General features: G+C 37.4%; 1 protein-coding gene across 3 annotated transcripts; it reads left to right on the top strand.

The window, feature by feature from the left end:
• The first annotated feature begins 275 nt into the window (after positions 1–275).
• Positions 276–26,337, top strand: BRDT (bromodomain testis associated). Of its 3 annotated transcripts, none has more exons than XM_085303554.1 (19): positions 276–515; positions 3,082–3,219; positions 3,938–4,067; positions 6,213–6,385; positions 7,396–7,767; positions 8,805–8,933; positions 9,135–9,323; positions 10,765–10,949; positions 11,025–11,314; positions 11,395–11,505; positions 13,342–13,473; positions 14,521–14,582; positions 15,576–15,771; positions 16,555–16,664; positions 17,969–18,113; positions 21,855–21,922; positions 23,060–23,259; positions 25,388–25,550; positions 26,269–26,337. In XM_085303554.1, the coding sequence occupies exons 1-19, from the start codon at positions 276–278 to the stop codon at positions 26,335–26,337; spliced, it is 3,102 nt and encodes a 1,033-aa protein (XP_085159680.1). The 3 variants fall into 3 exon arrangements, with proteins under 3 accessions (XP_085159680.1, XP_085159682.1, XP_085159681.1); XM_085303556.1 differs by having other exon boundaries at positions 324–515; positions 14,515–14,582; XM_085303555.1 differs by having other exon boundaries at positions 324–515; positions 14,515–14,582; positions 15,597–15,771; positions 23,060–23,289.

Genomic DNA, 26,337 nt, shown 5'->3' on the forward strand with positions numbered 1-26,337 from the left:
AGTTGGGAGGGGGAAAAAGTTGACAAAGTTTTTAAAACAAAGGTGATGCRCAGTGGCAGAAGATACTGTTGTGCACATGCTCAAACCTGAAAAGTACTGTGTCAAAATATACTTTTATGTTAAAACTTAACTTTATTAGTTGTTGCAAGGTTTCTGTGAGGTGACTGGCAGAAGTACTTGAGGAAGGTAATATCTAGCTGTTGCTGTATGCTAGACTAGATTTGTAACACACTGTAAAGGTGTGTTTTTCTTTTCTTTTTTCCTTCTCAGGTTAGATGTATAATGAAGATCTTGGAACAAGTGGCTACATAAACTTGCTGAAGATGTCTGTTCCAAACCAACAGCRTTCTATTATTGTTAACCCTCCTCCACCTGAATATATAAATAACAAAAGTAGTGGTTGTCAAACAAACCAACTTCAGTACTTGCAGAGAGTGGTCATGAAAGCCATGTGGAGACACAACTTTTCCTGGCCATTTCATCTTCCTGTAGATGCAGCAGCACTAAATCTTCCTGTAAGAACAATTCTGGTATTGTATTGAAGTAGTAGTATCTAAAATACTAGAAGCCTGGTGAATTACTGCTGGTAAAAGAAACTCTTCAGATCATGGAAGACTGCTTTGCACATGAACTGCTTGTGTTCATCCAAGGACTTTGTTATGCTCATGTTATTTTTTTTCTAATCACTAGAAGGATATRAAAGTAGTAGCTAGATAATGATTTAATCCCAGAAAACTAAATGGACAGTACAGATTTTGCTTGTTTGTATTAATGACTCCTGAGGAAAGCTAAGCATTATCTGGATAGACTTTTTTGTGTTATTTCCAAGTATATTTACTTCCCTCCACCCCGAAAAGTATCAGTACTTTAAAGTCAACAGGCATGTCACAGAATCACAGAATAGTCAGGTTTGGAAGAGATCTCTGCAGCCATCCTCTGGCCAGATTATCTCCAATACATCGACCTCAGGGGTATGGGCCAAGCATGTTGTGCCTTTCTGCTTCCCTCTATAGATCTAATGATTATAGGCAGAGTTCAAGAAAACTGCTTTCTCAGGTTCATTTCAAATGCTGCATCTTTGTTCCTTTGCTTTCTGATCTAAGATTGTTATACCTAAGTATCTATAAAGAACCAGTAAGAGTGCTTAGATGTAGGAAGCACAAGAATTTCTCACTTCTCCCTTAGGTGTTGCCAGGGGTTAATATTCTGCCTCTACTTCTTTCCATCTCTCTGCTGGTTTATTCATTATAACTAATCTTTAAAAGACTAGTTTTCTACCTTATTATTCTTTTAATGGGAGGGGGCCAATTCTATTGGTGGCAAATGCTTTGTGATGGAAAAGCAGACTTCGTTGATCCTAAGGTGAACAGGCAAACCTGGATCTGGTTTGATACACAGAAGTAATTAAACTTGTAATCAGCTTTTTTTTATTTCAAAGCACTTTGGACATCTTGGTCTGAAGTTTCTAGAGGAATTGCATGCCTCTGCAGAAACAGGAAAGAACAAGAAGGTATCACAGTGATAGAACATCCTTCTAGAAAACACAAGGTTCTTATACACTTGAATCTTGTTCCTGCTCAGTATTGCCTTGTTAATTTATTTTACAATTTAATTGTAACAAAGTGCGAGAGTATAACTTCATAACATACTCCTGTACAAACATAATGTCTCATGACAAACTGTCTTAATTAGGTATTGTCAAATTTCAGTTTGATTACCCCAGCTTTCTCAGTTAAATGGGAAAAAAAACAGTAATTCATGGAGTGGTATTTCAAATAATGTGGAAGATGCTGCTTTGGGTACACGAGTAGAAAGGTGTTAAACATGGTATATTTCCTTCAATTCCTTTTTCCAGCCTAAGTAAGCCTATTAGTTTTGTGGAAATTCTGGGAAAACTAATTCTACCAAATCACTGGTGCTTTTTAGACTAGAAAGAACTCTCTGGACCTGTTTCTCATGACAAGCTTACTTGGTCAGGCTCTCCAAAAGCCCTGCCAAGTCACTGTCATCTTGTATCTCCCTCTCATCCCCTTTCTTGTAATGAGCTGTCACTTAAGGTTAATATTAAAGGTCATTCAGTCAGAATARTGGCAACAATTGCACCTAGCCTCAGGCCAGTTCTGTCTCTTTGGATTTCTGAGGCAGCCACTTAAGTTGCTAAAAGTATGTATTTTAGTTTTAGCCTCTTGCAATCAACAAGAACTTCTGGCTTCATGGCAAGGAGAGTACATCTCTCTACTTCTGCTTCTCCCTTCCAAATGTTAGATGCAGAATGGACAGACTTGACTGTCAACTGTATTTAAGTTCTCCTGCTGGTGTTTTGATTGAAATCAAACATTCTACACTGATGTTTAGTTTAATTTCACTAAAACAGATCCCTTTTTTTAGGACAGCTTCTGAAGGCTTATAATTAATTGGTATTAACTTCATAAAACTACTATGTGTATGCAAACTTATTAGTGGCAATATTCATGTTCTGATTATTAAACTCACTATCAGGAATGAGTAGTGTCCTGATTCTGTCTTTAACCAATGCTGCTAAGATAACACAATAGTTCATTATGCTTTTCAACCATCTTACTGCCTCATTATTAGATACATAACCTGGTAGATGAAGCATTAAATCAGCACCTGGGGGAACTTGGCTTTTTTTCCCCATATTTGTCAATGACTGAGTGACTCTTTAGTGCTCTCACCTTGTCCTGTTCTGTAAGATGGAGTTTTAAATCAGGTATCTGCTCTGAGTTTAGCAAGACAGAAGTACATACGCTTTTCATAACCATTACTGTCAGCATAGCTTTGGATCATGTTGCAAAATTCTTTGGGGCTTTGAAGATTCTGTTGGAGAATCTTGTAAGAAAGGGCTAGGAGAAAATGCAAAGTAGAGTTTCTGAATGCTTGCTTTTATGGTACCTATGACTAGAGGAAAACTTTTCAGTGTAATAAAATATTCCTTCTAACATAAGACAGTTCTCATCCCTTGCAATTTAATAAGTTTAAATAACTACATCTGTAAGCATCTTCATGTCCAAGTATTAGTATTGCAGTTCTTGTATTATTAACACTCTTTCAAAACTACAGGATTATTACACTATCATAAAGAAACCCATGGACTTGAGCACAATTAAAAAGCGTCTGGAACACAATTACTATGCAAAAGCTGCAGAATGCATTGAAGACTTTAAAACTATGTTCTTGAACTGCTATATATATAACAAGGTATGTGAAACAACAGTACCCTCTTACCAGTAACCAATTATATTGAACAATACAGGCAAGCAGTTAGTGTAACTAACTAGCACATAAACAGTCAATGTTCTTAAAGATACTCATTTTCAAAAATTTCAAAAAAAAATGGAGGGGGTGTTGGTTGCTAGAACTGACAGAAGGTACATATGCAAGTCTGAGCCTACTGTTCAGCAACTGAATGCATAGGCTTTTCTGCCTAAAGATTCTGCCTGAAAAATCTCTAGGCTTGTTGCGCAGCTTATGAACAGCACAATGTAACTGCTGTACAAGTTTAAGGCCTGCTATTATGAATCCTGCTCTGTTCCTCCAATAAGTTGCATAGACTAACCTAACTTAAAATAAGCTGTACTTGGATGCYTTTTGTTGGCTGTGTTTTAGCACTTTGAGCTTTAACATCTTTCTTCAGAACATGAGAATGAATAAGTTCTGCYGTCTTTCCTTTACTGTGAGAAATACATGGATATGTGAAGAAGCAGGATTCTGCAAGTGGAAAAGTGGTCTATTCTTCTGGTTACAGAGCTACTTATAATTGAATGAGTGTGGGTGGAGGAGGTCTTAGGTCCTCCTGTGATACTGGTGGCTTGTTCTAATTGTCAGAGCGGGAGTCTACAGATTGGTTAGCTGAAAAAGTAAGATTTGCAATTATAGCTTTTTCTTATACTCGAACATTACTGACTATATTTTGCAGCCAGGTGATGACATTGTGTTTATGGCACAAGAACTAGAAAAAGTGTTTTCACAGAAAATAGCACAAATGCCACCAGAAGAAAGAATAGTGATCCTCAACAAAGGGAAGAGAAAAGGAAAGAAGGCAGAAGGTAAGGACTAAATTATATGCTGAATTGCCTATATGTGTGTACACACACACACACACACACACACACACACATAAAAAAAACTAAAAGCCAAGGACAGAATTCCCCACAGCTTGCTGCAGCTTAACCTTGGAATAGGCAAGATGCTCTCACAAGACTCCATGTCTCCCAGAACATATTGGACAAGCAAAAACACTACTACAATGCTTTAGGTTCACTGCAGCTGTAATATTTCTACAGGTGCTGTCCAAATATTCTTACTTTCTCCTTATAAATGAGCTTAACTAAGATTTTTTTTTTGGGGGGGGGGGGAACAGAACTAACAATTTCATTAATAGTGTTACAGCGTAGTTCCACAAGCAAACTTCTGGTGAAATGTAGCTTTTGCCTATAAGAAGGAATATTCAGTCAGACTCCTCAGACTTATGAGGGAATAAGCTTCAAGCTACATTAGGAAGACTAGTTACAAGGGGCCAGGATATTAGCTTCCACCTGTTACTCATCATGGACCTCTATGCTTTTTTTTTTTTTACTGTTTTCAGGGTAGTGAAACAAGTTATGAAAGCAATTTCACTTCTACAAAGTCTCTAATTGTCTCTAATCAAACTATTATCACATTACTTCAGAAACATCTAATTTGTCAACACTGGCAGACAAATACATTAGAAAGCAAATAATTAATAAAAGGCAGCAGGGTATAGAAGTGTTGCAGTAAAGTCTGTATGAGAAGCATTGATCTCAGCTAGCTCAGTTCTTACTGCTTCACTTTACAGAAGCTCTTATACAGCTAGGCAACTCTTCTAGGTCTCCTGGTGACTTTGTTGCCTTCACCTTACTATTCTTTGCGACATGATTGTCCTTGTTAATATCTTGAAGAAAGGTTTATTTAGAAGCTAGTATAGTTTGACAGACCTCTAACTTCCTCCTTCATGTATATTTGAGGAGCAGCACTCTCTTTCAAAATGATCTGGTAGATCATGCCATTTATAGACAAGCATAGGAAAAACATTTGGATAACTTGATTCTTCCTTACACTTTTTTGATGGAGGGGGTAGAAGGAAGAGGATGCTCAGCTGGTTTCCTGCTCTGACTAGTATACTTTAAAGTGAGGCTACTAGTAAAATATCAAACACTTCATTGCTTTGGCAGAAKGTTGATTGAACAGAGAGGTAACTCCCAACAAGGAATTATCTTATTGAAACATTGGAAGCTGAACTAACTTCTAGTTCTTGAGTGATTACATCCATTTGAGATGCACTCATAACACAATCTTGCTGGTATTAAAGCTGTGTAAGTCCACTTATTTCCTTTGTATGAACAAACGTGCAACTTGCRCACACTTTGAAATGTTGTTAGTATTCCCTATTGGATTTGATAGCGGCGTACGCTGCTGTGATCTAAGAAATACTTCTTGTTTTGTAGACTTTAGCTTTATAAGTAGATTTGCACATACAGTCTGTTTCCCTRAAACCAACAACTGATCTTCATTTTGGAAAATGTCCTGTTGTTGCTTAGGATTATATAATATCAGCTAATAGGCCTGAATATTTATGAGAAATAAACAGGATGGTTAAAGCACTGGAGAAGATCTTGAGAGCTAACCCACCTTCTTGCTCAAAGGAACAGTCATATACAGAAAAACATTGGTCTAAACTGTTCTTAAATCAGAGAATGAGTTCTGTAATACTTCTAAGAAAGATATGCAGGACTACCTAAGCTGCCTTAAATTTTAAACTGTGCTCAGACTCAAATGTTCTTATTGCAGCTTGAACCTACTGCTGCTTGGCCGTTTTAAAGTATCTGTAGAGAACGACTTTTTCTCTTCTTGGCAAAAACCCTTTTCAGCTTGCATAGTGTAGCATGATGCACCTCTGATCTTCTTGCAGTTATTCAAAAGGCTCCTTGAAGCAGAGCATCTGTAACTTAGCACAGTGCTCTAGCTGACACCCTAACAGTGTTGAGTAGATAGGAGTAGAGCATATAGAACTGTCTTATTGTATGCAATACTCCTGTATTTGTTACTTGTTTAGTTTGGGGAGCAGGAAAAGAGGTTCTGTTGACAATTGTTCATTGTTCACCTGATTGTGAAATAAACTGATTGCAATATTTAGAATATAAATGGAAATTTTGTTTTAAAATCATTAGCAGAAATTGAGCTGCCCAACCCTGGGACCTCTTCAACTAAAAACACAGTTCAGAAACAAGCTGAAAGCAGTGAGCAGCCTCCGGTGATGACTCAAGAACTGCAGCAGGTTACAGTAGCTCCTTTGTCTACAGCTCACCTGACTGCTTTAATGCCAGCTGCAGTCCCCATAACAAAAGTAAGTTACCTCACARCAACAAAGGTATTGAGATTATTGTTCCAGGCACTAACAGCAAAACTATAGGAGCCAAGTATATACATTTTCAAAACTTACATTGTGATGGTAAGAAATCTGCTTAGGTTATCTGCTAAATAACTGGGACAATACTACTAATTCTACTGAGGAAGCAGAGTTTGTGTTGATCACTTGGTGATAAGCCATAAAAATATGGCTAAGTGTTGTTTGCAAAGAAACAAAGTGAATTTGAAGACGGTCATTCTTGAAGTGTATTTCTACACTTCTACAGGCTTCACCCAGATGTAGAAATTGCCCTTTCCTTGAGGGTTAGACAATAGTTCTAACAGTAAAATAAAGTTCTCTAAGGTCTACTTATGTTCTCAATGTCARTCAAATGCTTGGTTGCCAAAAATATGTTTGCTTAAACACTAAGTAGTCTAGAAAGGTGTTTGTAGTGCTCAAATACTGGTAACTACCTGTAATCTGAATTATACATGACTGTTTTGACCTGATAGTTCTACAATGGTTTAATTTGTTTGCACTATTGCAATTAGGAATAGGCACATGCTAGTCTCTTCCAGTGAATGCTTTCTCTTTAATGAAGAGTGAAGCATTAATGAAAACATGTTTTATCTATTCCAAATATCACCAAAACTAAAAAGAACTAAAAGATAAGACCTTTATTCATAAAGTCTGCAACTAGGCTTAGAAACTAAGTTGCAGTTACTTTTTCTGCTTTTCCCCTAATAGTAACCTTGTGTCAATTTATAACCTGTCAACTTCCTGGAATCTTCTCATGGCTTAAAAACTGACCATAGCCTGACCTAGAGTACACTCTGTTCTTGCCTTTATAAGTCAATGCCAAGTTTAGTTTTAAATGTAATGCTCTAGGTTTTCAGTCTAAACTTGCGAAATCTGGACTTTGGTAACTGTAGAAGTTATAGTACTTAGTTTCAAAGCTGACTGTTCCGGATACCTGTATTCTAAATAACTGCAAAATCATCTTCTAGGCTAAAAAAGGTGTGAAAAGRAAGGCTGACACTACAACTCCTACTACTTCAATATTCACAGCAAGCAGTGAATCTTCTGCAACATTTAATGAAAGAAAAACTGTTAAAACTTGCAGAGGAGAAAATGAATGTATGATACCAAATAAGCTGCTGAAGAAGGTCTTGCCAGATTCTGAAGAGTCACCTGAAATTCTTAAAAAGGTTCAGTTATCAGAACAGCTAAAACATTGTAATGAGATCCTTAAAGAAATGTTTTCAAAGAAGCATGCAGCATATGCATGGCCTTTTGTAAAACCTGTGGATGTTGCATCCTTCTCCCCTGGTGAGAAYCAAGGGACCACTAAATGCCCTATAGACCTGGGAACCATTAAAGTAAGTATGCTTTGCAGGGAACTGAGATGTGTGCATGTTTGCTTCAATAACTTGTATTGAGTGGATTTTAATGTTAGCTGAAAGTGTCATGAAAGCTGCTTCTCTTTTGAAAGAGAAAACAGGTATGGAAACTACATACACTCATAGCTTTACAGAAGTTCTAAGTCACAGCTTACTGAAGAAAATCTTTTAAGCCTCACTGTGACTACATGTATAGTGGCTAATTTATCTGAACATGTTAATAAAAGCACTAACAGGGATTACCTTCCTGYAATGAAGCACTTCAAGCAAGCTGCTAACAAAACATGCTAAATAGCACTGTGCAGGTAAACCGAAATATATTGTTCCATTTTTTTTAAAAAGGACAATTCTGCAATTGCGACTTCTGCTTCAGTCAGAATCACGTTATCCTTGGTGAAATGCTCTAGAACCTGAAACATCAAATACTCACAAGCCACCTTTCACCTCTCTTGTAAGAGGCACCTTCTAGATMGAGATATTAGTGGCCAATTCTTTGCAAACAGCGGGCACATCTGTCTAATGTTAAATTACTTAGCCAAATTAAGACCTRATCTTGCGGGGGGAGTTGAATTTTGATAGTCTATTCATTAGCTTGAAAATTGGCTTGCACATTATAAAGAGCCCTCCYGACTTCCAGCCAATTATTTTGACTTCAGAATAGTTATGGAAAAGGCTTTGTATGAGCATGCTTAGAATTAAAGTGGCTAGCGCACAACCAAATACAATCACCTGAAGCTTTTTGTCTTGATTTGAAAGCTGAAAAGTAGTACTATGAAGTCCTTACAGCAAGTATAGTTAAACTGTTCAAAAGGGGAAACTCTAGTACTTTATTAAAGGGACATTGGTGGAAGGAGAAGCAGCAAGTCTCTGACGGCTCTTCTGTTTTCTATGCAGAGGCAAGCTACTTCTAATCCCGGATGTTAATTCTTGTTCTTTCTCTATTGCTGGTTCACAGTGATATGCTCTAGCTCTGAAGTTAGAAATGCTAAATGCACATTCRTTTTCTTTCCTCATAGAAGAAAATGGATAACTCTGAATATAAAGATACACAAGAATTTGCCACAGATGTTAGATTAATGTTCATGAGCTGCTACAAACATAATTCTCCAGACCATGAAGTAGTTGCTATGGCAAGAAAGCTTCAGGTGAGTTATCATGCAGGTCTGACTGAAAACAGGTAGGAGATTCTCTTATGGTGATACACCCTGATACAGCATCTATTGATGTTACAATTACTATGTTGCTGTGCAGTTCTAGAAAACAAGCAGCAGCTTCATAATATTCTCAAACCTGAAAAAAGGGCTACTCTCTCCACTTGACATTCCTGAATTCTTCCTATCTCTTAGGATGTTTTTGAGATGCATTTTGCCAAAATTCCTGATGAACCTGTTGCAAGTGTTCCTCTGTCACAGCCCACAAGAGAAGTGACAAAGACTTATTCCAGTGAGAGCAGTAGTGATGAATCTTCTGAAGAAAAATCATCTGAAGACTCTGAAAATGAAAGAACAATGCGCCTTGCAAAGCTTCAAGAGCAAGTAAGCAATAATACTCAGACATGCATGACAATTGTAATCTGTCTCTGACAGTGCCACTTGCAATTGTCCATTTAAGGCTTAGCATCAAAGGTCATATTTTTTTAAAAAAAAAATACAATCTTCTGGATTTTTAACATAGCTTTTGTTCCTGTTTGGATGCATCTCCAAACAACATCTAAAAGTGAATGTTCTCTTGGCAAATACAAACTGTCTATCTACTGGCTTAAAGATGGGGGGGGGGGGAAGTTTCTCTGAAGATGTCCAGTTGGTATTTGTTGCCTTCCCTTAAAGATAAGATTGTATTTGGATTCTTCACACAACTCAAATGCAGAAGAGGTAGAAAGGTGAGGTGACCAAGATTTTTCTTGCTTATTCTAAAGCTGAGTGAATCATGGGTCTGGTACCTCCTGCCTAACTTCTCCCCAAGAGGTTCAAACTTTTTTAAAGCAAAAGCAAAATTACATTGACATAGGGTAACAGCAGCCAGATACTTCATACGATGTCTAGTGACATGGGCTTCTAATAATGCTATTTGCTTTAAATGGTTGAAGAGCTCCACTATGTTCAGTCTTTCAAAGAACACTAGTTTTATTGAGTAGTCCTGAGTTCATTTACATAAAAGTAAGTCATTAAATTCTACATTAGAAAACTCAATATAAAGCAAAACGTAAGGAATTTCATGCTAATGCTGATAGTATGGCTGTGCTTTGCTGGCTAATAGTAGGATGAGACTTGATTCTGTTTGAACATAATGCTTTAACTTATGTATCTAACGTGGCAGGAAACTTACACTTGTTCTGCAAGTCAAATGAGGAATAGTTCAGTTTTCAGTATTTGTCAGAGTAGTACATGTATCATGAATACAGACCTGCAAAACAAATAAAATCCTACAAGATGGCCTTAGCAACAGCTAAGCAAAAGCATTTTAATGTGGTTGAATTGGCATCTTTACTGTTCCCTTTTCTTTTAACTTCTATGGAGTTTAAACAAATTTGTTAGCTTTTTCTCCAAAGCTGTATAAGTCTCTCCCAACTAGCCATTTCATGTCACAATATCTTGGACTTACATGCTRAAGATGTAAGAGTCTCCCTAGCCTGGCTCAGTAATTTTGTTAGAGGTRTAACCTAATAAAATACTATGCTTGCCAGATGCCTGAAATAAGAGAAGCTTGCTGGACACTCCTACAGTGATTTTTAGCATTTTAACCTTCACAGGATGCTAGAAGACAACTGTTAGAAATGCCTGCTTAAAACAAGTAGCCTTGCATCTTCTGAAGACCTAATCTCTGTGATTAATCTATATGACAGTAAGATGCCTGGAAAACAAATGTCCTATTAATAATTATTAAGATGCCACAAATCTTCCATGATATCAAAGACTAGTTCATTGTTCATGTTGCCCTGCCTATGACTCAGGGTTTTTTTGTTGTTGCTTTCAACAGCTTAAAGCTGTGCACCAGCAGTTGCGGGCTTTGACCAGAACATCCCTACCTAGACTGAAAAAGAAAAAAGAGAAGGCTAAAAGAGAAAAAAGGAGGAACAAAGAAAAAGCTAAGATAAAAAGAATGATTCAAAAGAAGAAAAATCTAAAACACAAGAAATCTAAGAAAAAGCTGTCTTTAAACATGTAAGTGTGGGGGACTTGTGTGGGTGTCAGATTATTTTAAATTGCTGTTACCACAGTAAACTTTTTCTCTTACAGTCAATCAAAGAAAACCATGCAGCATGTCTTGTTGGCACATAAGTCAGAAGAAGATGGTGCCAAGCCAATGAGTTATGATGAAAAAAGGCAGTTGAGTTTGGACATAAATAAACTCCCTGGAGATAAGCTTGGGAAAGTAGTCCATATAATACAGTCAAGAGAACCTTCACTGAGGCACTCTAATCCTGATGAAATAGAAATAGACTTTGAAACTTTAAAGGCCTCAACACTCAGAGAACTAGAGAAATATGTGGCAACTTGTTTGAGGAAGAGACCGAGAAAGCAGCATGGTATGTATGTAGCATAAATGATGCTTAAACATAAACTTGCTCTGTTTGGCTCTAAGTGTTAACTTCTATTCCAYGTGCAGCTAAAAAAACAAAGTCAAAAGAACAACTTAACTCTGAGAAGAAACAAGAACTAGAGAAGAGACTACTGGATGTCAATGGTCAGCTAAACCCAAAGAAGCAAAACTTCAAATGTAATGTGACTCTTACTTTTACTAATTTGCAATACAAATATCTTAAAATGGGATTATTTTGGGCCTGTTTTCTGGTATCCATGTGGGGAATTTCTCCTCAGTATATTTGAGGTATTAAGCTYCCATTGCTGGTCTTCAGACTGCTTGCATGTTAAATCAGCTGGTGAATGAAGSAGCAACTTCATTCGGTTACTTGTCTTGCCTCAGACCTTTCCTTATTCTTGCATCTAATCCTTTATTATATCTTGCCTTATATTACAGAAATGACAGAGCTATCATTTCTTTTTTTATAATGGGAGTGATGAAGTTTGGCATTCTGTATCTGATAGCCGATAGTTAGTAGAGACTTCAAACCCAGTTGAAGAATGACACTCATCACTAATCTTATTCTGGATTAGATAGTCAAAACCTGGCTAGGTGCTTTCAAATACTGCTTCCCCCCCCCCCCAATGTCCCTCACTATGGACTGAATGCATCTACAACAGATATTTGCTGGCACAAGTTTAGCAATACCTGACACCTCTATACCTTTTAACATTTTATCAGTTTACTAATTCATAAGATTATCAGTTTGTTTTAATAGCTTAAGTGACATGATAACTTTAGGAAGCTTTGGAAACTGAACACTACTTCCCTTTTGCTGATATAAACATAGCACAATCTAAACTGTCCCCATAGACCATATATTTGGTTTGCAATTCACTTCCTGTGGCATGAGATCAGAGTAACAAACTCTAGTCATACTTAGTTAGCTACTAGTCTCACTACTGCTTTTATGCTACAAACAAGTCTGCATCRGTGACAGAACTGCTGTGTTGCTCTAGGCTTAAGAAATTGCACTAAACAACTYGGTTGTCCAGGCTTCTCAACAGCAAAAACAGGAGTTCAATAYGTGCTTGACTAAATCTATACTTACTGATAGTTCTGTCATTTATGGACTGAGAACAGATTAGTGCAGTTGATGCCACTGTTACAGGTTGATAATCATTAAACTAGTGAGTGCCACTATTGCCCTTTATTGGCTATCTAATAAGCTCCATGTTTAACAAGTTGTCTGAAATGACAGAAGCAGCCCTGCAAGATGTGGGCTTGCACCAAGCTCAGGCAAATCTGTCTGGTGTACATGGTGGCTGCAAAACACTCTAGAAAGCTGCAAAAAGTAGCTAAAGCAATTGCTAAGAATATGTTGTGGGAGAAGAAGCAGGCTAGGGAATCTTTACAACATTTCTTGCAAACAAGAAGGCATGTTTAAGCAATTTGTGTCCAGGGAAACAGCTACGCTTGTAGCTTTTCATTTTCAAAACTTCATTGGAGCAACACATTTTAAAAATATGTTTTTGACTGCAGAATCACTTTAAATTCTAAGTTAAGTCAACCCTGCAGAGGCGAAATGGTCAGATGGTGGGGAGGTGGCAGAAGATGACATCCTACAGTACATATGGCTAAGGAAAGAGGAGAGTTGGCTATATCTGGACTTCAGCATGCAAGTCTGGAAGCAGCAAAAAGCGGAGAAACAATTTCTTAACAGCTGGAAGACTGCTGGTAAAAACTAGTAAAAACTGTGCTTGACCTGGTCTGAAGGCAAGTCAGATTCTAATTTGCCTTAGGACTGTGCATGTGAATTCCTCTTCGGATATTTCACTTATACAGCCATCTTGCAGTTGGTAGATCTTCCTTCTCTATGAGGGTCTCAAACTGTTAAATGGATAGTGGGCAGGGACATGGCAGAGGTCTAGGAGCCATATGACAGCACAGCCCTTACAGGGTAGACCTAGTCTTTCATGTTAAGACTGCTCCACTGCTGAGTATTACAAATTTTTCCTTTTCATCTTATAGTTGAAAATAATGCTGAGCCTAGTATTGGACCAAGCCGACTGAGTGACAGCAGCAACAGCAGCAGCTCCTCGGACTCCGGCAGCAGTACCAGCAGTACTTCTAGCTCCTCGGAGAGTAGTGACTCTGAATCGGGTTAGATGACTTCCTTTCATGGCTGTGCAGGCAAAATGTCTTCTGACTTACTATGCCTGCTTGTTCCAAATGCTTATCAAGAATTTCTGTCATCCTTCTAGGCTTGCTTCATGTTGAAGGCCTAATTTCAGTGCTGTTAAATGTCTTGAAAATGAGTAAAATTAATAGTGAAACATCTGCTTTCTTTAATTTATTTACAAGCAACTTTAGGAAAAACTTGCCAGTAAGAGGTCTGTGCATCTAATCTGGAGGCTTGGCTACCAACTTACAGCTTATCTATGATTTAATGATTTTTTTTAAAAAAAAAAAGCTTTTTTTTTTTTAATAATCTGGTCTGCAATGTGAAGGGAGCCTTAAACTATTAAATAGATTTTTTTCTGAAAAAATCATCAGGAATGTTTTAAATAAAATTCCTTTAAAAATAGTTGAGACTTTTATATATCCAAAACCCTAGGATGACTCCATGGGATTCTGGAAGTTATAATTCAGATARTGGAAAAGAATGTTTGACAGGATGTTACAGGTGGCTGTAACCCTTGTGGGAAAGGTTTTGACCCTAAGACTGGGAATGCGTGTCAACAGCATTGACTGTAGGCCCAAACTCTGCCCTGGGAAGAAAGGCTGCTTAAGGTGTGTCAAACTTATCTAAAGGATACTACAGTCTAGATAACCAAAAAGATGTTTCTCAGCACAGAATCTTTTAGCTTTCTGGGACAGGATATGTCTGCCAAACGTGAGGGCTAMAATATAAATATGTCTGAGGTAACACTGTAAGGTAAGATGAATCCTATGGTTAGCCATTTGAAGCACAGGGAAGCAAAGATCTTGATCCYGCAGGAATCTGCAAATGGCCTCTTTGTATACTCTGGGAGTACTTTTCTATATAGGTCCGGCTAAAGAAGTCAGTGTTCAGGATAAGAATGTTCCTTTCTGAGATCTAGCTCTCTAGGTATAACTGTAACTTGCACATTATGTGTGTAAATAATGCAACATATGTGGATGCTTTTTTCCCTCTTCCTGCCCACCTTGCTTTATTTGCAGTTACAGAAACACACACAAAACAGAATGGAACCAGACAGAACCGTCCAATTTCTACGGAACAAGCTAAGGTAAACTGATTAGAATGGATATAACCCTTCTGCCCTAACTAAAGTTATCTGTCGCTTCTAATGCTATTGTATTTAACAAAAGTTGTTTTATTAATAGGAAATAACAAATGTAGTTTGAACACTGCTTGTGCTGTGACTTCCATGGAGATGTAAAACTTGCTGCTTGTTCAAAGTAGCCTGTGTAGCTGTATAGATACTAATAGACTAGGAGAACTCCTGAGGTTCTCTTACCACTTTCAGGTATCCTGGCAGTTCAGTGTGCAGTGTTCAAAATGCTACTAAGTCACTTTTTCTATAACTACGGTATTATTATGAGCAACAGCAAAGTCTTATGTAGAAAGTGTTTAATGCCTCTAAGGTCAAATTGCTCTATTCCTGTGAACACAGTGGGTGTTAATCTTTTTTCAGGGTTATCTCTGCCTCTTACCTTTTCCCTTAAAGTTAGCATGGATGGAGAGACTTCAGATTTCAAAGCAAGATCGCAGCAAGACCTTCATTCTTCTTTCAGTAAACTAATTTCAATTTAAATTAAAAAGTATCAAAACTTTACCTTGATAGAGAAAACCAGGTTGTAAGTTTAACTTGCTAACTCTGTTCCGCAGTTCCTTCTGCATCTTTATAAACAAAAGCTGAGGAGAAGAACTACACAAGATGCAGTCATGCCAAAAAGCTCAGCATCTGCAATGACAGAATAAAGACACAAACTTGAGAAAATAAGATACTAGAGTTAAGCTTCAGCTTGGTCAGTTATAACAATCTGTCATAAGTAGCAAAAATACTTCAGAACAAATTGCAGTGTGAGGTTCTGATTGAATTCTGTATATATCAGGTAGCACATTTTACCTTGTGGGTTTTTTGTCTAGTCATCTARACTCTAACACTAGATCAGTCTTGCAAGCATATACAATCTATAGTGGAAATAGTGGTTGAGTAGGGGGACAAGATCAAGCGACTATTAAAAAATCTGATTAAATTCTTGAAATTTCTTTCTAGAGAATACCATTGTCTTTACAGAGGACATACTGCAATGCTGTTCCACAAGCACAGCCTTCATCTGCTCTTACTAGCAGCTTGCAAAATCGAGGATCATCTGAAATACAGCAGCCATCTCCCAATGTACTACAGAGSCTTAAGCCTTTACAGAGTAGATCATTTAAAGCATCAGAGAAAAATACCCAGTCTCCCTCAGGTAAAATCATTATGGCAAGGAACATAGCTTATTTTTTAGTGAACTTTGAGGAAAGACAGGCTGGGAGAACTAATCTTGATATTGCTCAAGAAGGTTGAGTCTTTGGAGTTTATCTAGTTAGTAATGTTGAAATCTCTTGCAGAGTATACACTATAAAGGGTGTGACTTTAAATATGAAACTGTGAAGATTGGCTGGGATTTCAGATTACTGGGGCACTTGTCATGGAGCAGAGTAGTATTAAAACAGCGCTGTTTATGCTCACTCAGTAAAGGGAGGTRGCAACTGGAGATGAGATGGAGAATGATATCTCAATGAACCTAGGGCTACAGGAAATGCTGAACACCCTAGGGCTGGAGTTAGATATTTAAACCCACTACCTACCCCTCAAGTCCATGTCCAAAACACCTGTTACCTGAATTTAAGGCTTGGTACCACAAACCTTCTGATTTGCTCAGTATTACCTAGACATGCATCAAATACAAGTTGCTTAGAATCATGATCAAGAAGTAGCTAGTCTTATTTCTCTCTTCTCCCTTTCATCTCTAAAGGTCTAATAACTTCATATACTTCAGAGTTCTTGGTAGAAGACAGCTTGAGCTGGTAGCTGATTCTCTATCTGAGAAACTAATTAAGAACTAATTAAAAATAAGTCTCCTAGTAGAGCTAAGATGCAAATCTTTAACTAGTTAATCTTCAGTTTTAAACACCGACCTAATTTTGAGATGTTGTAAGACTGCCTTGTGTCTGATAGTCATAAATCTCCCCCTTTTTTCTTTCCTCAGGTATAATCACAGCTTTATCTGCTCTGCATGATGCTCCAGTCCAGCAAATGCCTCAGAGTACAAGGACAAATCAGCCTTTTGTCACCCCATGTAGTCGTGCTGTTCCAGAGGTGAACACATTTGTCTACAATGGATTCATCTCCAAGTAGCTTTTTTTCCCAATACGTACTTGCCCCTTTAAATATGATCTGATACGATATTGTAGCACTCTTGGCTTAAGGCTGACACAATGAAGGTCACTTCAGATTTACAGCAAATAACTCATTTAAAACCCCACTGACAAAATGATTCTTACTGCCTGTTAAAAGAGCATGAATTCAACTCCTGTTTGCCATAGCACAAGAGGGAAAAGTTTGGCTGATGAACATACCACATTTTACACTGCATTATAAATGCTTTTCTCACTTTGGTGCTTAGATTCCTGTAACCCTTGCAGAAATATAGGCCAGAAGCTCACCCTGTAAACCAGCAGTTGTGCAAAAGGGTAATGGGCAACTTGCATGTTTTTGTTCTCTAGAAATACTACTATATCTTAAGCTCAGCAATACAGTGAAAATTCTAGAGGCTAGCTTTTGRTAAGTGTGGTGCTCACTTGCTGTTCCTAAAGCACAGAAACTAAAGCTGTTGGGGCACAGATAGGAGATCACRAAATATTTACCCACAGTCCATTTCTCTATCAGGCTGTTCTTATAGTACCCTGGTTAGAAGGGTCTCTGTGCTAGACTTGAAATTGAAAACAGATGTTACTGAGACAGCATATCTTCTATCCTGGGATGTATAGTTGCCTTTCCAGGATTAAAAAAAAAAAAGTCCTTCAGCCATGACTTGATAGTCTTTATTTTGGGTAGAAACCACCTCTTCTCCTAGATCTGAGTATAAGAATGTATCCTTTGGAACAGAAGAAGAGGAACTTCTACCCATTTCCACATACATTCCAAGGTAGCAAGTCACACACATCACTTGTGCATCACTTGTGAGACTTGTGCAATCTCTTCCCCAGTTTAAGGGCTGCTCTACTACATAATCTTCTCCAGGAAAAAAAGGTACTATTGGACTATGGTAACTTAGGTGTTCTTCACTGAACCGTAAGCCAGAGTGAGGCAACTGGCTTTACCACAGTAAGAGACAAATTCTATTACGTTGCACTGTGTAAGGGTTAAAGAGCTTATTAGCTTCTCACTCCATCACCTTCAACACTTGGTATCTCGGAGCAATTCATGTTCTAATTCTGGAGTGTAAATGTATGAACTTGCTTTGGCTATCATAAACATGAATGAAATCAAATTCTTCTTTGTTTATATAAGCTAGAACTGCAACAATTAACTGCTTTAAGTCTTTAATACTACTACTGTATAATAAGAACTGACAAATTAAGTATTCTAGAGTATATTCTGAAATCTAATTTCCTTTCTAGGTGTCTGATACAACTTCCCAGGCTGATACTACTCCTTGGACTGACCAAGCTGAGAAAATAGTAATAAACCCAGACGAGTCAAGTAAACATCAAAACAATGATAGCGAAAGAACCACTGACTCAAAATCCATAAGTCAAGAACGAAGTATGTACTGTCACAATAAAAAGTGTAACTGAGATCAGGGGTATRAAGTTAAAATGTATACGTGAACCCTGCCTTAAAGAAATAAAACGTTGAATGCTTGTACGTTAATTAATTTGCAAAATAACGTGTAGAGAAACACTTTTTCCCTTGCTCTTTCCTCCTTTTTTTTTCTTCACTATCTACTGCTCTTAAAAATATAAAGCTAAGTTAATACTTTGTTCATTTTCTGTGTTTAGAATATATAGAGCCAATGCTGCTTTTTTCTTTTTTTTTTTAATTAAGGACCTAACTTCCTGAGTTTAGCACTAAGAATAAGCACTTCAGTCTTCCAAGAAGCTTGAGAGAACTAATGCTCTAATCTGTTATGTAGAACTTGGCTGGGCTTTAAGATGTTTTATGCTGGAGCTCTACAGAAAATGTTTTATGCTGAAGCTCCATAGCACTCTTCTCCCATGGAGCTTATTTTGTGTGTATTGAGTTACCACCTCTGGTTCTTGGAGGTGACAAGGATCTGCCGGAGTAAAGCAATGTCAGCTCTTCATCACAGAACAGATTGATAAAATTCATTGATCTTGTGATAACAAAGGAAATGGGTAGTGGCTAAGGTACTATAATACTATGCTTCCCTGTAATATTGTGGTACTTCAGCAAGTCACCATGCATAAAGTTCCCCTCTAAAAGCAGCTTGCAGGAAACTTGAATGCAATACTTAGAGCAGCCCAGATACTGGAGTAATTTACACAGAGAAGGCAGATTTGAAACAGGTTCCCTGAAAGCTATGTTCCATACAGCGATGCATCAGACTTCATGCATGTTTCAAACTAAAGACTTTTAAGATGGAGATTTATCATCCATGGTGCTCATGGCCTACTCATCTCTAGAGGGGAATAACCAAGTGTTACCAGAGAGTGCTCTTCTTTCCTCCTTTTAGCCTTACCTCTCCAAACTACCTGCATATGGTTGAAGAGGAGATGATGTAACAGGCTTCTGAAAAGTTGATTAAACTTAAAGGCATAGCCTTATCACCTAACTCTCTAAGTATTGCCAATGAATAATACTGGGTACTTAAGAGTTGTACTAAATCAACTCTGAAAAGTGGGACTTAGCTCTCTACTGTTTTTATTTAATATTTGTATGCTCTTAACACACTTATTCATACATATTGCTGATTGCTCTTTTTAGGCTTGTAGCAGCTGGAGCTGGTACCTATTTTCCATGGACTTGGCAACTGATCTTCTCTAACAAYGTTTTGGGGCCTTCTAGAATTTGCAGTTCCTGACCTATGTATCAGACAACTAACTGCATYAGGATCCTGGTGTTGTCTGAACATGTTAAAGGACTTGGGAAATTAGTAGGAAGTCAATCTGTTCAATGTTTATAGGAAAAAATATAGCTAAATTTACTGGAAAAGCTTCTTTCTATACCTGTTTACTGTTTAGTCTCTATTCCTCCTAATTTTCTATTTCTAATCTTCATTTAAGCTGCACTGTCCTGCTATGTTTTCCCCCTCTCTYCTTTTCAATTATGCCTCTGCTGAGAATAGTAGGGGTGCTCCTACTTCTAATATGGGAACTACGTAATGATGACTCTTTGCCTTCGAGTAACTGAACTTCAGCATTATGATGTGTAACGCTGTTCTGTGAGTGTAGTTATCTGCCCCCTTCCACAACACAGTGGTGCTTGTTTCTGTAATGATACATGCCCCAGCTGTACTCCTCCTAGGAGGGTCCTTCTATCATCAGCTCCTCCTCCTGTGGAAAATGAAGAAAAAAGTGCAGTATGCTTAGTACTATATATACCTATTTAGACCAAATGAGGGGATCTTTAGTTTGGTCGGGATATTAAATCCTTTGAAATTTGTAAAGAATCCTACTGTCTCGGGCATTTTCACTAAGTCACCTACATCTCTAAAAACAAGAGCTTTTTGATATTTGGGCTTGTAATACCTCTGATACTATGGGTAAAGGCTTGATGCTGCATATCACTGAACTTAATATTGGCTGGTTAAGAAGCTTAACTTGTGCRATAAATTGTAATCACAATCTTTCTCTCAGATTAAGAAATAGGATATTTCAGTCAAAGCATTTGGAAAGGCTGCTATTACTATCAGCAACCCCAAGCCACTGTTTTTAAGCTCATGGCTGCAAATTCTCTTGTCACAAAGCCTCTAGGTTTTTGTGTTATATCTAGATCTTTAGATAAATGTGACTATAAATCTAGATTTGCTTCAGGTGAATCTTCTTCACAGGTATAACAGGTTTTGAGGTTGCTGTGCCAGGTTTCTTATCAGTTGCCCATAAGAGGATAAACAATCAGGGAAAAAAAAGATGTCTATGGTATTGAGACAACCACCTTAATACACATTTCTGACAACAGAAGTTGACCAGAATGGATATATTTTGCTTAACCTGGACCAGGAATCTATGAAGATAATGAAGATATCAGGTTGTGAAACCCTCACCAATTGGACTATAGAAGTCTTCCATCCTATTTTACTTTTTTGTGTAGTAAAACAAAAAAAAAAAAAAAAAAAAAAGTTCTCCTGCTCACTTGTAATTAAATTGTCTCAGAGACAACTGTGCAGGATGCAGAGACAGGTGACATTCTTGCCTTGAATTTTGGAGGCTGTGGGTCTTTTTGTAAATCCTACTTACAACAAGCTTAAGAGTTTGAAATGTTGTTTTTAGCATTCTGGATTCAAGCATCTAAACTTCTTCATTTTCTTATTACTTTTACTTGGAAGACAGACAAAACATAAAATCAAACTGCAAGAGGATTACTGTTATGATACAAAATAATGTGTGTGTTATGTTTACAGCTGGTTCTAAAATAGTGGCTTTTCCAGATATGTCTGGACTTTCAGCTTGGAGGGCCCTTTAGAAAGGCATTATACCAAAGTAACACGTAAGGCACAAAATGCAATATGTAGCTATTGCTAGCTGTGTGCTATTTTAAGCTGTGGGGTTTTGCTGTTCTTTTCTTGTGTGTGTGTGTGTTTTGTTTTGTTGTCTTTTTTTGTTTTGTTTTGTTTTTGCCTTAAAAGGCTTAGTAAAGGCGTATTTCATGTGGAATAGTAAGGCCCTCGTGAAGAAACACAGCATATCAGAACTGTTTATCTGAATTTAGTATTATCAAAATAACAGTTCCAGTTTGCCTACATAAATGGCTTTCTTCTTCCCTTCTAATAAATGGACCACAGCACAAAGTATTTATGCATCCTGTAAGCTATTAGAAATGTAGTGATGAGCTTTCACTGGCTGACCTACTTGTTTAAAAAAGTGGAAATAGGCAGACTAGAAAGCTTTAGGCAAAAGGAGTTTACATGATGAATGGGAGATTACTAAGTAATGCTGGAATCAAAATGGAAGCGTGCTGGGAAGCAGACAGGAGGGGAGTAACCGACAAGGTGCTGCAGTGGAAGACTGTCTGCCAAAATGATTTGGACATTTTTCAGGGAGCCCTCCTAGAACTGGGAGTTATCTAGAGTTGTTTAACTTACCAATTCCTTTACCCACTCCAAAACTGAAAGAAGGAAAGAAGCTCTTCAGTTCAACTTAAGCTAGGAAAAGTGCCTGTGTTTGGGAATATTTATGCCATTCCAAAAAAAAAAAAAAAAAAGTAACGTAAATCCTTAAACTAATTTCTAGATTGACTAAATTTATCACTTCAGTTTGAGGTAACAGTCCATAAAAATCAACGCATAATGGAAAATACTTTTTTTTCCCTCTTTTCTTCCATCAGGTCATTCTGACAGACCTAATGATGGTAAAACCATACTGGAGCCAAAATCCCAAGCTCTTTCTAAAAAGGTAAGAATTGCCCAAGCCCTGCTTGAGGAGGAGAATCTGGATATATGCCCACTAGCATCAAAAGTTCCCTGCCATGGGTGGTTCTCTACAAATCCTATCTCTTATGACTTAAACCTGATAGGTCTTTGGCATTGTTGTAACCCGTACAGCTTTCTCTCTCACTTGTAAACAAACGTATATCTCTGAGCTCTATTTCTGAAGGTAAACGCTATGCAGGATTAACTTAAAATTAGTATCTCCGTGTTGTCATTAATGTTGCTTCTCTGATCTAATTTTCGTATTTAAACTATTAGTGCTTTCTATACTTTTAATTTTCAAGTTAGTAGTATGTCTAACCCTTTATCTCGCTGATCCAGTAAAAAAATAATGGATAGCATGTCCTTATGGAGTAGTGGTCAAATACAATCTCGGGTGCTGTTGAAAAACCTGTACTGAAAAAGCACCATATGCTTTTCCTGTGACCTCACCACTATGACTGGAGGGGCCACTTCAAAGTTCTTTTTATGAAAGATTTTGTATGTGATCTGGATTAAAGCGCTTCTAGAACTTTTTTTAAGGCATTCAGATTTCAGAAAGCTATTAACTTGAATTCAACTCCAAAAATATGTATTTCATTCATACGTTTGGATCAAATTCCAAAGATTATTTTTATGTTGTTCTGTGAAGGCTAATAGAGAGAAAAAAAAAACAAAACACACACTTACTTAAAACACACAAGAAACCTACAAGCCTGCTGTAAAACTGGTTATATAAGGAATATTCATTAAAAATGGGAGTTYTCAGGATTAAAGTATTATAAATGCTCCTTGTATAAGTGCATGCTTTCAAGAACTAAAAAATAGGTAGGTGGGACCTTGGAGATACGGCACTGGGTAAAAAACAATAGCTACAAATGTTGATAAATGCAAACCATTTTTCTAAGGAATCTCAAAGCAGACGAGAAAACATATTAAAGTTTGATTAGACTGCTGTATATGCACTAGTATTTTATAGAAATAAAGAAACTTTGCAGATATTCTTAAGTAGATCTGGTCTAAACAACGCTGTAGTAATGTAAGAACTAAACATACAACAGACGAGGAAGGAAAAAGCCCTTAACTGTTGCAGACTTTTCTTTTTGTTTTCCCYCTCCTTCAGGACACAGGAATTAAGAATATAAATTCCTGGGTAAGCTTATGCAAAAAGATGGTACTTCCAGTTCCAATAAAAACATCTGAGACGTTCAAACAATTTAGGAAAGTAGCACTAGAGAAGAGGAGTGAGCAAGCACAGAAGCTAACAAGGCCACCGGTGCAAGCTGAAAGGAAACTGCAAAACCTTCCTCAAGGAAAAGAGAGGTTTGTAACCACATATGTTCAAACATTACTGTGTTTTTTTTTTCCTGTTTCAATTATGTGCAGGGTCTACCATCTGGATAGTTAAATGGCTTTTTGGATTTGTTTTTACTTAAAAACAGAGAAAAAAAAGACCTCAGGCTGCTTAACTGATGCAGAATAATTCTTGAACACTTAATGTATCCTTATTCAYGATGTGAGGCACAATCAGCTTCATGAACTGATAATGTTATTTTAAGTTGTATAATAAATATGGCTGTAATGGGTAATGCCACAGCTGAAGAAACACGTGGCTAGTAACTGTGCTGGAGYGCTAGTGTGAGGCTCCATGCTTACACTCAGAACATCTTATGAGAAAATAAAGTTACTAATGCAGTTCTTCTTCAGCCAGTGATTACAGAAACATCTTTACGGAATCTACAGTGTATTTGAGGGATACTTGATTAGTCAAGGGAGAGGGAAAATCAACAGCTTTTGAATAAATAAATACCTTAAGCATGTGTTGCTTATCCTCAAAAAGACTAACTGGTTGGCTAGCTATTCAGAAACTAGTGGATCAGATTAGCCAATAGCTGTATGTCAGGTATCCATTTGAAGGGCGTAAAAAAAAGGCTGTACCACTCTGAGCACAACTGTATGTATTGCTGTAAAGAAATATATTTGGTAAGCTATTGCCATGGTATTCCAACTACTGTTTAAACACCTGTCTTAGTACCCACATTTGTATCCCAGTCTGAGGTCTATTACTTTGCTGAATGGTATAAGTGACTGCCTACTAATTACTGCATTGCAGTAATAGCTTAGATAGCTGTGTGCTACCTTTTTGAAACTCTGATTTCAGAAATATGTCCTCCTTCAGTACTTTTTCTCATCTGTTTGGCCCTGTGGAAGGTAAGTCTAAGTTGGTGACTAAATTCTTTTGCTCTGTTATCCTATCACTGGTGTCTTAGGATTGCTCACTTCTATGGAGTGTGTTATCTTAGTAACTAGAGTGTTTGAGAAAAGCTTAGGAATAAGTTTTTTCTTCAGAGTGCATAGCAAAGAGTCTGGGCACCTTCGCTTACTATCTGTTTCCATGAGGAGGAAATCTATCCAAACCCATTAGCTTCATCATCGTATTCCTCTCTGAGAAAGACAAACATTTGGACATCTGAGCAACTGTCAGGCTTTTTGAGAAGCTGGAATTCCTCCACAGTAGCATCCCTTCTCTAAATTCTAAAGAATTCCAGTTCGGGGTACCCCGTTGTTTCACATTCAGGATGGTCAACCCGGAATACTGCAACACATGCAAATAATATCRGCTCTTGAGGTTTTGTTTAAAATCTTCCCTCTCCTAAAGGAGCCAAGGTGTACTCGAAGACATCTTACATCAGCATTCCTCCTTCAGTGCAACTTACTAGAGATAATGATGCAACTTGTGCTTAAAGACTGTAAAAGAAACAGCGCCAGTGCTTTTCCTCTTCACTAACACATAACCAGTGTGTTGTCAATTCTAGGCAGCTGTCAAAGCTAATGGTTCTCCTGACTTCTTTTCTTTTTTTATGGCCTGATAATTGCCCTTTGCTCTCTTTTGTCTTCTATAAATATTTCTCTGCAAGCCTCTAGATGGTAATGATTCATTGGGGGATGAGACTACTTTTTGTTAAGAAAACCTCTCCATCATTCTCTACTGCAAGAGAAGCATCTATAGAACAAGTCTTTAGAGATGTTTGCCCGAAGTTTGTAAAGTCTAACTCAAATAACTAATTGAAGCAGTGGAGGATGAACACAAAACATCACTGGCTAAGGAAGTACTAGAAACTTAAGTGTATGTATCTTGCAAGGAATTTGATTGCAATGTAAGTTTTGTGTAGCGCACATCCTRTGTGTGTTGAATGGAGCATAGGCAGCCTTATCTTTCTGCAGTGCAAAAATTGTATGCATGTACCTCTTGCAGAGGGGAATTATCATGAATCAACATATAAAATGGCACCACACTGAGTACTATGTGCTGATCTATGTGCAGAATTCTCTTCAGGTGCAAATGCTTGTTATCATGAAAAAAATCAATTTTTCCAAATTGATTAAATTGAAGTTAATCCATTTAACGATTTTTAATTTCTTAATAAAGAATTTRTACTTCTTTTCAAAGGGGCCATGAAGGGGCGGGATTGGGAACTACGGCAGTGAAAGCTTTTGAGGCACGAAAAGAAGACTGTAAGAGCAAACAACTGCCAGAAGCTCAACAACACTCTCTTGTACAAGACCGTAACTTGGCTAGAAAAATGGAACAAGAACGTAGGAGGAGAGAGGCAGTAAGTTGCTACCTTTCCAGCTAATTTTGTTTCATTTTTAATAGAGGAGAAAAAAACATGCTAGCTCAGGTCCTTATTTTTGAAGAACTATTATAAACAACAGAACTATGCTAACTGAAAAGTTAGTCCAGAAAATGAAAGAGGTCTTCAAGCGGTGCAACATGAAAAGCAATCTACTTGATCCCATTACTSCCATTAGCTTAGAATAACTGTGTGGTAAAATCAAATTTTAAAGTGGTGTTCCTGGTCTCTGAATAACTTCAAACCTTAAGTCTTGCAAGCTGTCCACCTTCTCTTATGTATTGCATGTTAACAGAAGTACTACTCATATTGTCCTTTTAAAACTGGGCCTTTTTAAAAGTATCTTATTGGTTTTATTAGTATCAGTAAAGAATAGTCTTTACACATTTCCCAGATTCGTGTGTTTGTTTTTTAATTCATAACATTGTAAAACCGAATGCAAGAAGTGCAGTGTGATAAAGGTCACACTGGATTCAAGTAAGATTTCCTGAAGCTTTCATTCTGTTCAGCTAGTTTCACAGAGGACTTAAACAACATGCATATGCAAGTTTGTAGTGACAGAGGAAGTTCTGGGGAAGGAGTGCGTTTTTTTTTTTTGGTGGTNTTTTTTTTTGATCTAAATAGTCTCTATATATGATTTATACGGTATTCGTTATACCTGACTGCTCTAAAAATATATTAACTTGCTTTCTTACAGATGACTTGTACAATTGATATGAATTTGCAGAGTGATATTATGGCAACTTTTGAAGAAAATCTTGAATGA

Source organism: Rhea americana, unplaced genomic scaffold, assembly GCF_003343005.1.
Source record: "Rhea americana isolate MKP2758 unplaced genomic scaffold, rheAme1 scaffold_2, whole genome shotgun sequence".
Taxonomy (NCBI): domain Eukaryota; kingdom Metazoa; phylum Chordata; class Aves; order Rheiformes; family Rheidae; genus Rhea; species Rhea americana.